At 32.1% G+C, this 15,759-nt stretch overlaps 2 protein-coding genes across 2 annotated transcripts in view; one reads left to right on the forward strand and one right to left on the reverse strand.

Annotated features, from left to right (window-relative positions):
- Positions 1-15,759, reverse strand: part of LOC111624679 (putative uncharacterized protein DDB_G0282133) — a 78,536-nt gene that overhangs the window by 6,530 nt on the left and 56,247 nt on the right. The window contains exons 9-10 of the mRNA XM_023367589.1: positions 9,284-14,039; positions 2,986-3,114 (exon numbers count right to left, since the gene is read on the reverse strand). Coding sequence (XP_023223357.1) covers positions 2,986-3,114; positions 9,284-14,039 — 4,885 coding nt within the window. The remainder of the gene's footprint in view (positions 1-2,985; positions 3,115-9,283; positions 14,040-15,759) is intronic.
- Positions 5,709-6,304, forward strand: LOC111624685 (26S proteasome non-ATPase regulatory subunit 12-like). The gene is made up of 2 exons (XM_023367593.1): positions 5,709-6,007; positions 6,076-6,304. The coding sequence occupies exons 1-2, from the start codon at positions 5,787-5,789 to the stop codon at positions 6,287-6,289; spliced, it is 435 nt and encodes a 144-aa protein (XP_023223361.1). The 5' UTR covers positions 5,709-5,786; the 3' UTR covers positions 6,290-6,304.

The raw sequence follows: 15,759 nt of genomic DNA on the forward strand, positions 1-15,759 counted from the left end.
AAAAAGGGGTGTGTCAAGAAGATAAAAAGAACATTCCGAAAAAGTGGAAACTGTGTGGAGTGTGACACCACTGTAGTGATGGGAGCCCTGGGGGTGAAAGGTTACGGTTATGTCCCTCGCTTTACCCGTGATCTGTCAGGATGACACGAGAAAGCCTTTTCCGTATGGGGGTCGCGGTTTGCTGGACGCAAAGACTCATACAGAGACCGTATTTACCAATTCAACGTGTTTATTTGGATTAGAAAACATGCTTACAATGAGTTACACTTGTCGGATCTTCGATAGGCGTCCGTCCAAGACAGTTCGTCGAATAGTCCGTTGTTGTTCTTGTTGTCCGTAGGTTCGAGGTTCGTCACACACACCAAAATCCCGGGAGGAGAAAGTTCGTCTCCTCAACCGCCGTGGAGGTCTCGGGAAGTTTCACTGTTCCCGGGAGCTTGAATCCCTAGTCCTCTTCTTCGGAAAAATCTCGGAGTTGATCCGTCCTCGGGGACTGTCGAAGTTCTTCACAGCTTCTCAAACTCCCAACCTCCCCGTGTCCTTGGGACCTCGGGCTTTTATAATCTTTCCTCACCCGAAATCCCGAGGTTTTGGTTGGTCCGAATGTTGGTCCCTCTGCGCTTCTATTGGTCCCGGGTCTGTTGCCAGGGACGCGATTCGGGCCGAGGGGTCGCCGAGATGACCCCCGTCCGGGCCGTTCTCCTCCGGAGTCGGGTCAAGCCCTCTCCCGGATGACGGTCTCGTAAATTGTCACCTAATGTCTATTTTTCGGTCCCGGAGAGGAGGAAGCTGTCTCAGCCGCCGCCCCCTCCACAGGAGTGTCAGCAGGACCTGCTTTGAACTCGATGTAAGGTGACCGTCCAAAGTTTCCCCGACGGTCAATCCCTCGATCATTCTCACGATTGACGACTGTGAATCTGTCAATTAGGCCTGGAATGCGACAATTAAATCGTCTCGCACCCCGTTCCTTGGTCACACCGGTCTTATTTACGTAATAAGTCACCGATATATTGACTTTAGCTCGACAGCCGGTTTCCATCCCAGGGGGGGTGTGTGGTCCCAGCCTCACAAAACGAAGTGTTAGCCAAATGCAACAAGAACAGATGTAAGTTGTGAAATAGTAAATAAATGTATAAAATATTAAATAAATGTAAAAAATGATATAATGTTAAAATAATAATTTGTTTAAAACAGGTTTAAGTTCATAGTAATACTGTCTTTGCTGGTTATAATTGAATATCTGGTTGAGTTAAATGTAAAAGAAAATCTAAAAATTGTAAGAATTTTATTTTGTAAATAAGTTGTCGGTAATTTTAAATGTAATTTTAAAAAGATTTTTTTATTATTTATAGAATAGAATACAAAAATACCTGCTGAGGAGGGACAAATGTGTCTGAAACGCAAAATTAGGTATGTGTCCAGGTATATTAAATAAAAATTGTTTTCTGTGAAACTCTGTATTGTCTGTTAAGCCAGTATAATAAGTCCTGATAATAGTAAATGCTTGTTTATAGAAAATTTATAATTTAGTTATGTCTAGTAAAGAAAAGCCTTTTTTTTTATTGTTACATAATTCATTTTTTATGTGAATTTTTTTTTTTGTGGTAGTTTTTGGTGAAACCCCCAAAAGAATTTGACGTATATACGTCCCTCACCACAGCCACACGATCACCCTTGACAAATATATTCGTCACTCACTGCTGAATGGTTAATCACCACCAACAATGGGGTGATAGCATTGTGGGTGGGTGTAAGAAAATTAATCGTCATGGTAAAAAGATTTTTACCATGACGATTAATTTTCTTAATACTTTATTTAATTTAATTCTTTACCACGATTAATTTTCATAATATTTTATTGTAATTTAATTTTGTTTTTTACGTTTTATTTTATTTTGTTGTAATTAATTTCAATTTTTAAACCGTTGTATTGCTTGCGTTCTATTTTACGTTCGTTTATGTTTTAAAGTGACTTAACTGAAGACGACTATTAAATATAGTTGAAAACATTTTTATTTTATTAAATACTTCATTGCTGGAAATACTAAGGTGTTTGATTATTTTAAGTATTTATATTCCAGTAAGTTATTTTAATTTATTTTATCTCACTAACTTTGAAGACAGATTAACATTTACATCCTGTATGTGAAGAGGAATTAAACCGGAATCCCATCCTCACATCAATCAATCCTCATAATTAAGACAAAATACATCAAGCATTAGTAAAACATAAATAAATATAAAAAGACAAGAGATGAAAATAAAGCAAACAAGTTATTGATAAGATATGAAAATGTGTACTTCAGATGTGTATGAGATCTGAGTAGTCAATTTATTGAACTGAACCAAAAATTGTAAAGCTAATAGTGTGTGCTGACTGTTAGACAATTTCAAAAATTTAAAATATCTTTAGAAAACTAAATAATTATAGATTTTCAAACAGAGGTTTTCTACTTTCTAAAATCTATAAGAGGTTATTTTATTCTTTCATGATTGTTTTATCTATATTAATACTTTTAAAATTCTGTTTCTAGTATTATTTTATAGAGGACAACATGAATGAATGCTTTATGCTTGAAGCACATTTATAAAAGGTACATATTAATAAAGAATTTATATAATACAGTGGAAACTCAATTATGAGATGGTTTTTCAAAAAATGTATTAGATTTTGAATAAATTAATTTATGTTCAAATACAGTAATTGTATTACAGTATTTATAATTCATGAAACTTTAAATGCACAGTGTTTGATGTTCTACCAAAAACACAAAAATGAGTTTCTGGATTATCTAATATTTCAAAAGATCCTAGTCCCATCAAATTAAGATAATTTTCTATTGTATATTTTATTTCTAAGAGGATAATGACTGAGTAAGATATGAATTTCATACTATGTAGATGATTCGTACTGTATGCTAAAAAATTTTCAGTTACTTTAATAAGTTGCATTACTTTCATAGAATTTAAAAAATAATAATTTACCTTTGGTACTGATTTTCTCATTATTTCTTTATATTCTTCTTTATCTATTTCTCGCCTGCTATAATAAGGTTTCAAAGCAAGTTTTACTTCTTCAACAACTCTTTCCTGTCGGTTTAATTTCTTTAAAAACTGTAAAGAATAATTATTTATAAAATATATTTCATAATTTAATATAAATATTTTAATTTCTATAATTAGCACATATTTTATTTTGTATTGAGAAAATTCAATATAGCCAATAAATTCCTATTTAAATTCAATTTATCAAAGTTAATGAAGATGTGAAACAAATTAAATTCTGCCAGACTCAAAATTATTCATATTAATTAAAATATTCAAATGAGTTAAACTTTACAACAATGATTCTCAACCTTTTTTGCTAATGGCCTCTTCTGATCCTAATTTATCTTGGTGACCTTGTTTAATTCCTCTTTCATTGAAAATTTTTGTTTAAAATGGTGATTTACTACTGTCTGCAATTCCTCATCACTTTCAAAATGTTTTCCTCAAAGGGCTTTTTTTTAAATCTGAAAACAAAAAATAGTCTGACAGGGCCAGATCTAGCTGTAATGTGGGTGGATTGAGCTGCACAAAGCCATAATCCCAAATAGCAGCTTGAGCAAATGAGCAAGTGCTAAACGAGAGGCACACATTTGTTGTCATGTGACAAATTCATTTTTCTTGTTAATTTTCCTTGTCATTTTTCACATATCTTTGCATTAAACTGATGTAACAACATTGAATAATATATCGTATTTACAGTAGTATTTCTTTCTTTAAAGTCCACCATCAATATGCCTTAGTCCCAAAAAATGGTGGCTATGACCTTCTTGGTTGATTGTGACACTTCAGTCTTTTTTGGTGCCCCCTCCAATAGTCTTTGCCACTCCACTGACTCCATTTTGGAAAAGAAGTCATAAAAGAATCATAGTTTCATCCCCTATAAAAACAGATTTTAAAAAATCAACTTCACTTGCTTCATAGAGGTCCAAAGTTGACTGTGCACTGTCTACACATTGCTGCCACTATCAGCAGAAAAAAGTTTGGAAACCATTTTGTGCTGACTTTGCTCATGCCTAGATGCTCATGAAGTATATCCCAATACTGGTATCCATTAGGTTGGTCATTTCTGATATTTCTTTCACTTTCAGCCAGCAATCTGAAAGAGCCAACTCCTCCACCAAACTAATTTTTCCAATGTTACTGCTTCTACTGTACAATTAGATCTCATTTCATCTCCAAGGAATTCTTGTCCTAATCAAAAACATTTAGTTCATTCTTTGATGGTGGTATATGATGGCAAAGCTTCTCCATACACATGATATAGACATTGCTTCATTTCCATGGGTACTTTGCCTTCTTTTGTAAGAAATTTAATGACTGCCTGATATTCTAGTTTAATTAATATTTGCTATTCTGTCATAGACAGAAGTCCACTATGAAACACTTTTTGATACTACAGCCATTAAATTTTCATCAATTTAATAAGATATTAATCTTTTATATACTTGTCTTGACATGTCTTCCAGTCATGTATAGTAGGTTAGGTTGGAAATTAATGACACTTCCTATGTAAATATTTCTTTTTGTATGTTTAAATATTCAATAATAGATTTTGAGCAAAGATTCAAATATTAAAAACACAATATACTATGTACAAAGTGTCTTGTAAGACTAACCATAAGAGTTATCTTAATCTTTGTTTATTCTTTTACAGGTAAAGCAAGATGCTGAATAAGGAGGAATGAATACAAGTTATTTTGATGATGGGGACCCACAATCACCACAAAGTTGCTGAAGAGTTTAATAGGATGCACTATACTTTCCACCAATCAGACACAGCAATCTAGATGCAGCCTGTTAAACTCTTCAGCAGCTTTGTGCTGACTATGGGTCCCCATTATCAAAATAACTAATTTGTTCCTCCTTGTTCAGCACAATGCTTCATCTGTAAAAGAATAAATAAAGATTAATGCAATTCCTATTGTTCCAGACTTACAGCACACCCTGTATACTTTCTGAATATGCCAACTGTTTTTGGAAAAGTGCATTAATAAGTTTTAAGTTTAAATATTACAAAAAGCTGATAATTTATAGATAATAAAGCATCTGTAAAATTTTATTGTGAGAGAACTTAGGAGCCAATGTTTTGGTTAAACAGAAAATTTTAAAATTTGTTAAACAGGAAACATTTGTGTTAGTCACAGATTAACTTTTTTCTGACTTTAAAGGAAGTTCCTGAGGAGAGATGCTGCTTTTGATATAAATAACAACATTCAAAGCCCGAGTAGTTTGATATAAATAACAACATTCAAAGCCCGAATACCTCGCCGGGTGTTACGTTAGCTGGCTGAGTGCCATTGGGGGTCGTGGGTGATGTAGTCGCCCCCAGTCAGTAATGTATTTAACCAAGTAAGGTTATATCTAATCTATTATAATTTTGGAAGTGAAGACTCGCTCGGGGTCCGGGTGGCGTAACTGTCAAGCGCACCGCACGGCAAGTGGAGGTTGCGGGTTCAAGCCCTGTCCTGGGCCAGTTCTTTTATTCCAGAAGGTTCTAAATTTATTTAATAATTTATTTATTTAATTTTAATTATTAATTTACTTAAGAGATGGCGCCTAACGCCTACCTCTAATGTCAAATTACTTTATTCTAATCATTTAATTATAGCCCAATATTTAGGCGATCGTTTGGTAATTTAATGTATGAGAATATTTAGAAATTTAAAATTCATGCTATAAGTATTGACATGCAATACATATTATTATTTTAGGAATTGAAGCTAAAGTATTATAGATTAATGATTGAACTTGATCAGCATGAAGGATCTTATCTTGCTATATGTAAACATTATCGAGCACTTTATACTACACCCTGTATCCAGGAAGATGATAAAAAGAAACATGAAACATTAAAAAATGTTGTGCTGTATTTAATCTTGTCTCCTTATGATAATGAACAATCTGATCTCATTCATAGAGTTAAAGATGATAAAAATTTAGAAGAGGTGCCTCTTTATAAGTAAGAAAATTTCTTTTTTTAAAGATTGTTTTAAATAAATTATTATAATTTTTTAAAATTTATTTTAGGGGTCTATTACAATTATTCATAACAGCAGAACTAATCAATTGGCAAAATCTTTGTGCCAAGTATGAAAAAGAACTACGCATTGGAAGTGCAGATAATCCTGCAACTGAAATTTTTCTTTATAATGAAAGTGGCAATAAACGATGGGATGATCTAAAAAATAGAGTTGTTGAACATGTAAGTAATCTAAAAAGTTCTTTTATATATATCATTTGAATATATTATTTTATAAATACCATAACAAATATGTTTTGAGCCTATAATTTAATAAGCTGAAACAATANTGTCAAATTACTTTATTCTAATCATTTAATTAGCCATATAATAGCCCGATATTTAGACGATCGTTTGGCAATTTAGCTTTTGATATTAACTCCACAAGGAAGTTCCTTGTTACTTCTCTCCTAAAGTGACTTGAATAGCCCCAAATGATTGGTCAGACAAATACCCTATAGATAGGATCAATACCAATGCCAATGATTTGGAAACATAACTTCCAAGAAAGTTGGTGTCCAAATAAAATGGAGTTTTCCAACCAAATACAGAAAAATGCAGCCAGCCCCATCAATGACTCAGAAGAAAAGAAATGAGGTATTGCATTTTTCTCAAACCTGTAAACTCTCTCTCTCTCTTAATTTTAGAAAAATTTAATATGTTGATAAAATAGAAAAAAAAAATACTGTATTTACTCAAATATAAGACGACCTCACATATAGGACAAGGTGTGACTTTAAAGATCACAATAAAGAAAATTAGATTTAGTAATACAATTCTAATTTTATTTCATGTAATCACAAGTAAAATATCAAATGAACGTACAGTAAGACCCCGCTTAATGCAGGGGATATGTTCCTAGATGACAAAGTGCTAAGTGAAACAGCATTAAATAAGACCATTTTAACATAGAGTAAATAGGGATAGGGGAGCACACGACCAAAAAATAAGCACATTTTATTATAATTTTAAGCTATTTTTATATAAATTTTTGCATAATAATATATGTTAAATAACACATAAACATATGTGCACAGAAATGTAAAGTTAATTTTTTGTGATGAAGGTCCTGGCTCTTCTGAAATTCTTGTTTTTTGCAATGAAGTCATGTAGTTTCATTGGTTGCTTTCTTTTTCTTTCCTTAAGCAAATGGTGGTAACAGAAGATCACATCCAAAACACTCATTTTGCTTTGGCACTCCTATCAAAATCTGAATCATTCGCTACAATTTGATCAATGATTTCGGTTATCATTACCAAACTTTTACAAAGGAAAACTGTAGAGAAATTTTTTGAATTCTTTGTCTTCAGAATCTCTATTTTCCAGTTCTACATGAATTCCTTGTTATGCCAGTTCTTGAAGGTCGTCATTTGTAAGGCTCTTATCAGAAACCTGCAGTAACCCCAATATCCTGCTCATCTACATCTCCTGTATTGATTAAGTTGACAATTTTGTCAACCTAACAATACAGTGATAGGCTATTCTTGATGAGAATTCTTGGATACCTTCAGCCATAACTTCTTCCACACTTCTTTCGTGCATATATCAGTTAATTCTTGCCAAGTAAAGTTGATATTTTGATGGCATCCATGATGTTATATTTTTTTCCAAAATTGCACAAAACAAACATAGATTTAAGGGAAGTATGGTGCTATGACAAATTGCCACCTTTTGATGATTTGTTCCTGTTTGGGAATAATCGTATTATATACGAATCAATGAAACACCGCATTAATTTGAATCTGCATAAATTTTAAGTGTTTTTTAGGCATCAAGCAGACTGTGTTATATTGCATCAGCGTTAAGCAAGGCAGCAACAAGTGGGGTCTTACTGTAAATGCACACATTGTCCCGCAAAAATTACTGGCATTTTTAAACTTTAATGAAAAATCTTGTAGAATCGACAACATAATTTGTTCATGTAAAGCTGGACAATCAGGAACCTTTTTTTTCTGCTAATTTTTAACAGTTAAATCTGCTCTCCATCGATTACACTTATGAGTTTCTCCGAAATCTGATTTCCGAATAATCATCTGTTTTCGCATGGGAATGGATTTAATCTTATATTGGGCTCCTGTGTGATTTTGGAATTTCAATCTGGAATTCAATTCATAAGCTTTGCTTCTCCTATTGCTAGTCATCTTTACTTCCGACAATACACAAGAACGATTCAAACAACCCAGATAAAATACTTATGTTTTTAAATAACAGAGGGTAAGCATTCAGTAAAAAATGCGAATACATGGTTCACAAAAATTATTTGCAAAAACGCAAAGAATCTTTCGCTCGTGTGTATAAGACAATCTAGGAATTTGAAGCTGTGATAAATGAATAAAAACCTCATTTTATATCCAAGTAAATACGGTATACTTACAGTAGATTTATTCAATAAGAACCTTGATATTTTAGAGATTGTTTAACATTTGTGTTGTGTTCATATTTATCATTTTTTGATGGTACTTATATTATTGAATTTAAATACCAGTAAATATGTCTATATATGATAGAAATGTTTCCAGTCTAGTTCTATTGTCTTATCCATGAAAGATTTCAAATCTTTCCTGGATTCATAAGCCACTTGGATTGGTAGAATTTTCAAAATATTGCGAGTTAGGACATGATTTTTCTTTTCTATCCTAACTGGTGTCAGGCTCCTAACATAGACAGAGATTTTGTGATCTCTCAGTCTTCTTAACATAAAAATCTTAACCATCCTGATTATAGTGCATGGGACTCACAATTGCAATTGGAAATATGCACAGTATATAAAAATTTTGTTCTAAAACTTTACACACTTACAAGATAATGTTAAACAGATAAACATGGGAGAAACATAAGACAGAAAAAATCATTTCAGAAAAATGAAAACACAACTTTTGTTTGAAGATTAAAATATAAAATAGCAATTATTAGGAATAAAATTTAATGTCTTAATTTTTTGGATATCAATACAATTTGGATAAGGCTAATAAAGGCTAGATAATCTAAGAAGTAAAATTGTCAGCCTGCTTGCTACTCATGACATACCATATTTAGGTCTAAGCCTGAAACTCAGAAAATTCTCTAGATTATTTGACTTAGATATGTAAGGCCCTGCTCATCAACTCTGGTCATCCTCATTGTCGATCAAAAGAACTTATGATAGATATACAAAATAGATCCACTTACTTCCCATAGCATAAGAATTAAAATATATATTATAAAAGTAAAACTTACTTTTTCTTTAACTTGCATCTCTACAGCACTACTAGGCAAATCTTCAAGTATAGTCAATTGTGACTCATCCATTCTGATCATTATTTCTTTCTTCTCAGATGATTTCGAATCTTTCTTGGGGGGAGCACTTGATTTAGTTGTTTCTAATCTACTATGCCTAACTTTCGTAGTTTCAGATCTGTTAACCAGTTTAGATCGTTTGGCATTGCTCCCAGATGCTTCTAACTTATTTGCTATTTTTTTATTTATTCTATCTAAAGCATTAATAACAGTTTTAGAAAGCAAATGAGATTGCTTGACTTTTTCAGTTAAAATTTTCATTTTATCATGATGTCTTTTCTCAGCTGATGGCAACTGAGAACGAGTTTTAGAACTAGATGCTAGCATATCAAATTTGTTTTTTGTAGGAGAAGGCTGTAAATTAGTTTTGATCACAGTGGGAGAATTATATGGTGAATCTACTTCCATATCGACAACTTCTGTGACATCAGGTGTTGATTTTTTAGCACTAGATGATACACTTGGTGGTAGCTGTCCTTCAGAAAGGTGTACTTGATTTGGAAGGAATGGATGAATCAAATGTGACTGCTGATTAAGATTTACTGCAATTTGTGCATTAATGGGTGGTGGTACTCGAATATTGGGAATTGTTGGCATAAATTGAGTCATAACCTGACTGGTTGAATGTACATGTTGAGCCGGAACAAGTCTATTCATAGATGGTGGAATTATTGTACCAGCAGGCACAACATTTCCTTGAGATAAATGTGGTGGAATAAAATTTCCTTGCATAAGTGGTTGATTATTATGAGAATATACGTGAGTATTTCCAACATTCCAATTTTGAATATTAGGTAGGAGAGAATGTACAGTAGAATTAGATGCAAGATTAGACGACTGAGGAATATAGTTTGGAGGTGGAATTTTAACATTTGGTAATGTAAATTGAGGTGTTTGAGAAGGGCATAATGAACTACAGGATACTGGAGTAGCAACTGGAATTATATCTGAAGAATTCATATCTTTAATGTTTGCTTTATCTATTAAACAACTCAATTTAGAATCTTTATCTTGAGGTGAATGATCCATTGGTTCTGGTTCAAGAGGAAGTGGTGGTAATTCAGGAGAAGGTGGAGGTTTAGGTTTGTTATCAGCAGAATAGTTATTTATTATGGATGGAGAATCTTGTTGCAGAAATGGACTTCTGGTAGGAACACATGGATCATAACTATCATTTTCAGTTGGAGATGGAGGAGAAGGAAATAGAGGAGATCTTTGTTTCGGAGATTCATATGAAACTGCTGGACTAGCAGACATATTTTTATCATTGTATGGTGACAATACATCATTGCATAATTCTGATTCTTTCTCCAGATCTTGATCAGATATATCACTAATGGGAGAACCATTTCCTTCAAAATTATCTAAATTATTACTATCATCACAATCAGTATTACACTTACTGATATCTTGAGCTTGTATATTCTCTTCAGTTTCTTTCCATAACATTTCTCCCACATGAACTTTTTCTGTTGATTTCTTTCTTTCATAATTTTTTTGATGTTTCATAAAACTCATTTCACTTTCTTCTAAATCTGAAAAATGTTTCTGCTTACCATGCTTGCTATCTAACTTATCAGCTCTTTGATCAATTGAATATTTATCTTTTAACTTTGTCTTTTTAACATCCTTTTGAATATTTTTGATGTCATCTACATTAATTTGATCATGGTCTGTATTTCTATTAAAATTAACATTAATGATTATACTATCACCTTTTGCATATATTTCTTTAGATTCAATTGCTGTAACTTCGGGATAAGGTAGTCCATCCTTTCTTCTATGATCGTAATAAAGATGACCTTCATCGTCATGTCTTTTTTCATGTTTATTTCCTTTCTTATCTATGGATTTCTCTGATTTTTCTTTCCGAATTTCTTTTTTATCAATATCGGTCTTTTTACTTTTTCGATCTTTCTGTTTAGAATGTTCTCTTTCACGAGAATGATGAACATGAGTGTGTTTTTCTTGAAACTTATCTTTTTCACTTTTATGGTCTTTATTCTCTCTATGTTTGTGTTTATGTTTATCTCTGTGATTTTTCTCATCTCTATAAGACTTTTCATAAAATTTCTCTTTCAATTCTTTTTTATCGTCAAACTTATCAATCTTCCATTCTCTTTCTAATTTTTTTTCAGACTTATCATGAGAATTATCTTTTGACTTTTCCCTTCTGTCTTTCACACGTTCATGGTCTGTTTTCTCTCTCCACTTATCATTTTCTGATCTTTTATATTTATCATCCTTTCTTCTTGTGTCCTCCTCTTTTTTAGATTTTTCTTCATCTTTTTTAAGTTTCTGTTTAATTTCTCTTTCACGAAACAATAATTTATTGTCTTTAGGTCGTCCATCTCTATAACTTCTTTCTCTTGTACTCCTTGATAGCTTTTTCCAACTGATTTCATTAATGTTTCCAGAATCAACTCTACTCAGCACACTTGTTCTTTTTGGATCTACATTTGTTTCTTCAGGGATGTCAGCTTTATTTTCCCTCTTAATCTTTGGAATTCTTGGTAAATCAGAAATATTGATTCTTGGAGCATGATCACCATAATCTTCTAATTCTTCTTGATGGGTTGAATCTCTATGGTGTAGCTTTCGACTTCTACTTCTATGAGTTATGATAGGCACTTCTTCAACAATTTCTCCTTCTTCTCTTTCATCTTCATATGAATGAGATTTTGTTCCAGTATAATCTTTTATACCATGATAAATCATATCATCCTGTTTATCTTTATCTTGAACTTGTTCAGAGTACTCACTTCCAAACAGCTTTGCCACTCTCTCTTCAACTTCTTCAAACTGTTTTTCACTCACTTCATAATGATGAGAAGTATCATCCATTTTTTCATCATATACTTGATCAATTTCCCAGTCGTCACTCCCATCTTTAAATTTTGTATCATCACTTCCATCTTCAGAAATATCTTCAACATCTTCTGCAGGTAAAATGGAATGTGTTGTGGTTTTAGAGGTATTCTCATTTTCCTCAATATTTTCCTTACTGAGTTTTTCATTAATTGTCAAGCATTTATTTTCATCAGAGTTAAGGAAAGATTCATTATTTTTATAATTGGCTAACTCTGATTTAAATTTGCGATCAAGTTCACTATCTTTCACATTATTTATATTATCATCCTGACTTTCATTTTCACCATCCTCAATATTTATTTTATTAACAACCGTGCTTTGATTGTTATTTTCAGGACTTTTACAAAAGGAATTAAATTCAGATAAACTATCACTTTGATTAACATCCAAATCTCTTTTACTGAGATCTTGATTATCTGTTGTGTCACTTATGTCTAAACATTTTTTGATTGCATAATAGTCATCGCCATTGCTGATGCTTTCATCACTTTCATCTATCCTACTATCAATTAAGTGGCTACTTTCTTCACATCTTGTTAAAATATTTAAGTTTTTTGAAAAATTATTACTCTCTGGAAGAAAGTCAACTTTGTTTAATCTGTCAAAGTCCTGATGTTCTACTTCAGAAAACTTTTTCTCAGTTACTTCGTCACTTACAGATAAGCTATCTTCTTCATGCAGTTTATGAATTTGTTCATTTGTAACAGAAGACAAGCTATCTTCCACACTGATTTGTTCATTACTTATAGAAGATAAACTTTCTTCTTCATTAATTTTATTAATTTCTTCATTATTTACTGAAGGTAAATTCACTTCTAAATCTGGTTTCTGAGTCTTATCATTACTTAATAATAAATTATCTTCAGTTTCAATTTTATTAGATTTTTCATCATCATCTTCCAAAGAAGCATATTCATGTTCCATATTTTCAAGTGGTTCATCATCATTGATTGTTTCATCATCGTCATCATCATTCAAAATCTCTTCTGATGAAACATTTCCACTATTTGGGGAGTCATAATTTTTATCTTCACAAACATTTTGGGATGGAAAGTTTGTAATTTTAGAAAATTCACAGTTCTCAATATTGGTGTTACTACATCCTGATGTTTCAAATTTCAATTTATTTTGTTTTAATATAAAATCGTTTTGACTATTTTCTTCTTCTGGGCTGCATCTGCTGTTATCTTCATTCCATTCAACACTTTGACTATCTTCTTCTTTTGCATCTTCATCAATTATAAGTTCATTTTCACTGGAATCTCTATCATCCTCCATATTATCAAGTTGTAAATCACATCTATAAACATTTGCAATGCTACATTGTTCATTAGTAGAAACATCTATTTCATCATCAATGATATCATCTCCTAAAGATTCTATATCACTATAAATATCTACTTCATCTTCACTTTGAGATTTTGCATCTTTCGATCTTATAGACTGATGATATTCTTTCTTCTTATCTCCACAAATAATGCTTGAATGATGTCCAGATCGCTGATCTTCATAACAGTTTCCAGAATGGCTTGCATTTGTGACAGAGTCTCTATTTGCTTGATAAGTTCCATACCATTGATTAAGCCTTGACTCAGATCTAGATGATTCAGATGAACAAGATGGTATAGTTTTACTTTTGTCAGTCGAAGTAGATTGTTGCAAAGGATTCTGTGGTCTTTGTTGAGTATATTCAGAAGATTTCAATGTTAAAGAACCATCTTTCTCTATTTTAATGTTTTGAGAATTTGAATGCAACAAAGATTGTGTTTGGAGAATCTCATTTAAAATGTTTTGATGACTGACTTGAGGTGAAGGCACTCTGATCCTATAAAGTTAAAGCTTTTTAAATATAATATTCAAAATAATTCATTACTATTTTTTCAATCTAAAAATACTCATTCAAATGTTTGAATATCACAAATGTATAATTATGTTTCAAGAAACACTTATAAAAACACATAAATTTAATAAATTATNTGATAAAATACATTATGTATCCATTGCATCATTAAATTATATCCATGTAATTTTGTGTGGGTGTGTGTGTGTGTGTGTGTGTGTTGTGTATACATATTTAAATTTAAATGTGCATATATATATATATATATATGTATGTTATGATCAAAGTCTAGTGCAGTAGCATTGCCTGAACAAATCTAGGATCATTCAGCACAAAACAATAAAAATTTTCAGATTGCCTATCATAAGCTGGACAATATGAAGATTGTCATATTTCTCACAGGTAAATTACAGTTTTTAAAGCCAAATGATTGTTGGATTAGATAAAGCTGTATTACTATTACTATTAATAATTAAATGCTAAGTAATTAGGCCTAGAGATAGACATTAGGTGTTATCTCTCATTAAATTTAATAATTATAATCACATTAATATTTATTAATTAATTGAGAAAGTTCTAGAAGAAAAGAATCAGCTCAGAGAGGACTCAAATTCCACAGTTTCCATTTTCTGTGCAGATGTGTTGCCAGTTATGCATCTGCACAGAAAATGGAAACTGTGGAATTTGAGTCCTCTCTGAGCTGATTCTTTCCTTCTAGTACCTTCTAAATTAATTAATTACTATTAATTTAATTATAATTATTAAATTTAATGAAAGAAGATACATAACACCTACTTCTAGGCCAAATTACTTACAAGGGACAGACATTTAGGTCTACAATTTGAACAATACTTGGTGAGCATGTAGCCCTAAAGATAAACAGCTTTGTCCAAATAATAGGCCCACTTCTCAAACATTTCTGAAAAATGGGCCTCTAAAAATTGAGTGTTTAGCTTATAAGTCTTTAAAGTTTCAAAACACTATGTGAGGTATTGGTACAATGACTGGATCAGAACATCTTACCTCTTTTTAAAGATCAGATAATTTTATATGATAGATATGTTGACAATATACTTGATTATTTGGACAGCTGGCCAGACATAAAGGGATTCAACAACAATGCCTATGGCCTCTCTCCGCAACTGAACAGAAAAGTTCCTTCCAGGTTCATTTTCTGGACATGCATATTACCTTACAATACAGACAATTATCAAAGAATGTATATTGTAATGCCTCTTACAGTCCACTCTTCATCCTGGCACAATTTCATGATCCTTTTGATTTTAAGACCTTTAGGACACTAATAAAGAACACTTTCACACAATGTTTGTCAACACAGGATAGATAAGAGGAGCTACAGTATATCTCATATGTAGCCAAACAACATGGCCAACTCTACAGCTCTAACTAATTAATGCACTAATGCTAAGCCAACAATAACAACCCAGAGTGCAGATGACATGATGATAAAGCCTCAAGATTGCATACAAGAGAAATTGTACCAGTTTTTGATTTTTGATGATCAGGAATGACAAGAACCCAACAAAGAAAAGCTACTTGCTGGGTATTTACACTATCCCATACAGGACCACAGTATCATCCTTGTGAGTATTTTGGTGCTACAACTAGATGCCATAACATGAGGACCAAAGCATATGAATATAGAATAAGGAAGAGACTTTCCACCACTGTGCTGGTAACTTAG

The sequence above is a fragment of the Centruroides sculpturatus genome, unplaced genomic scaffold (genome assembly GCF_000671375.1).
Source record: "Centruroides sculpturatus isolate CEXI.00-Female unplaced genomic scaffold, Cexi_2.0 scaffold358, whole genome shotgun sequence".
Lineage (NCBI taxonomy): Eukaryota > Metazoa > Arthropoda > Arachnida > Scorpiones > Buthidae > Centruroides > Centruroides sculpturatus.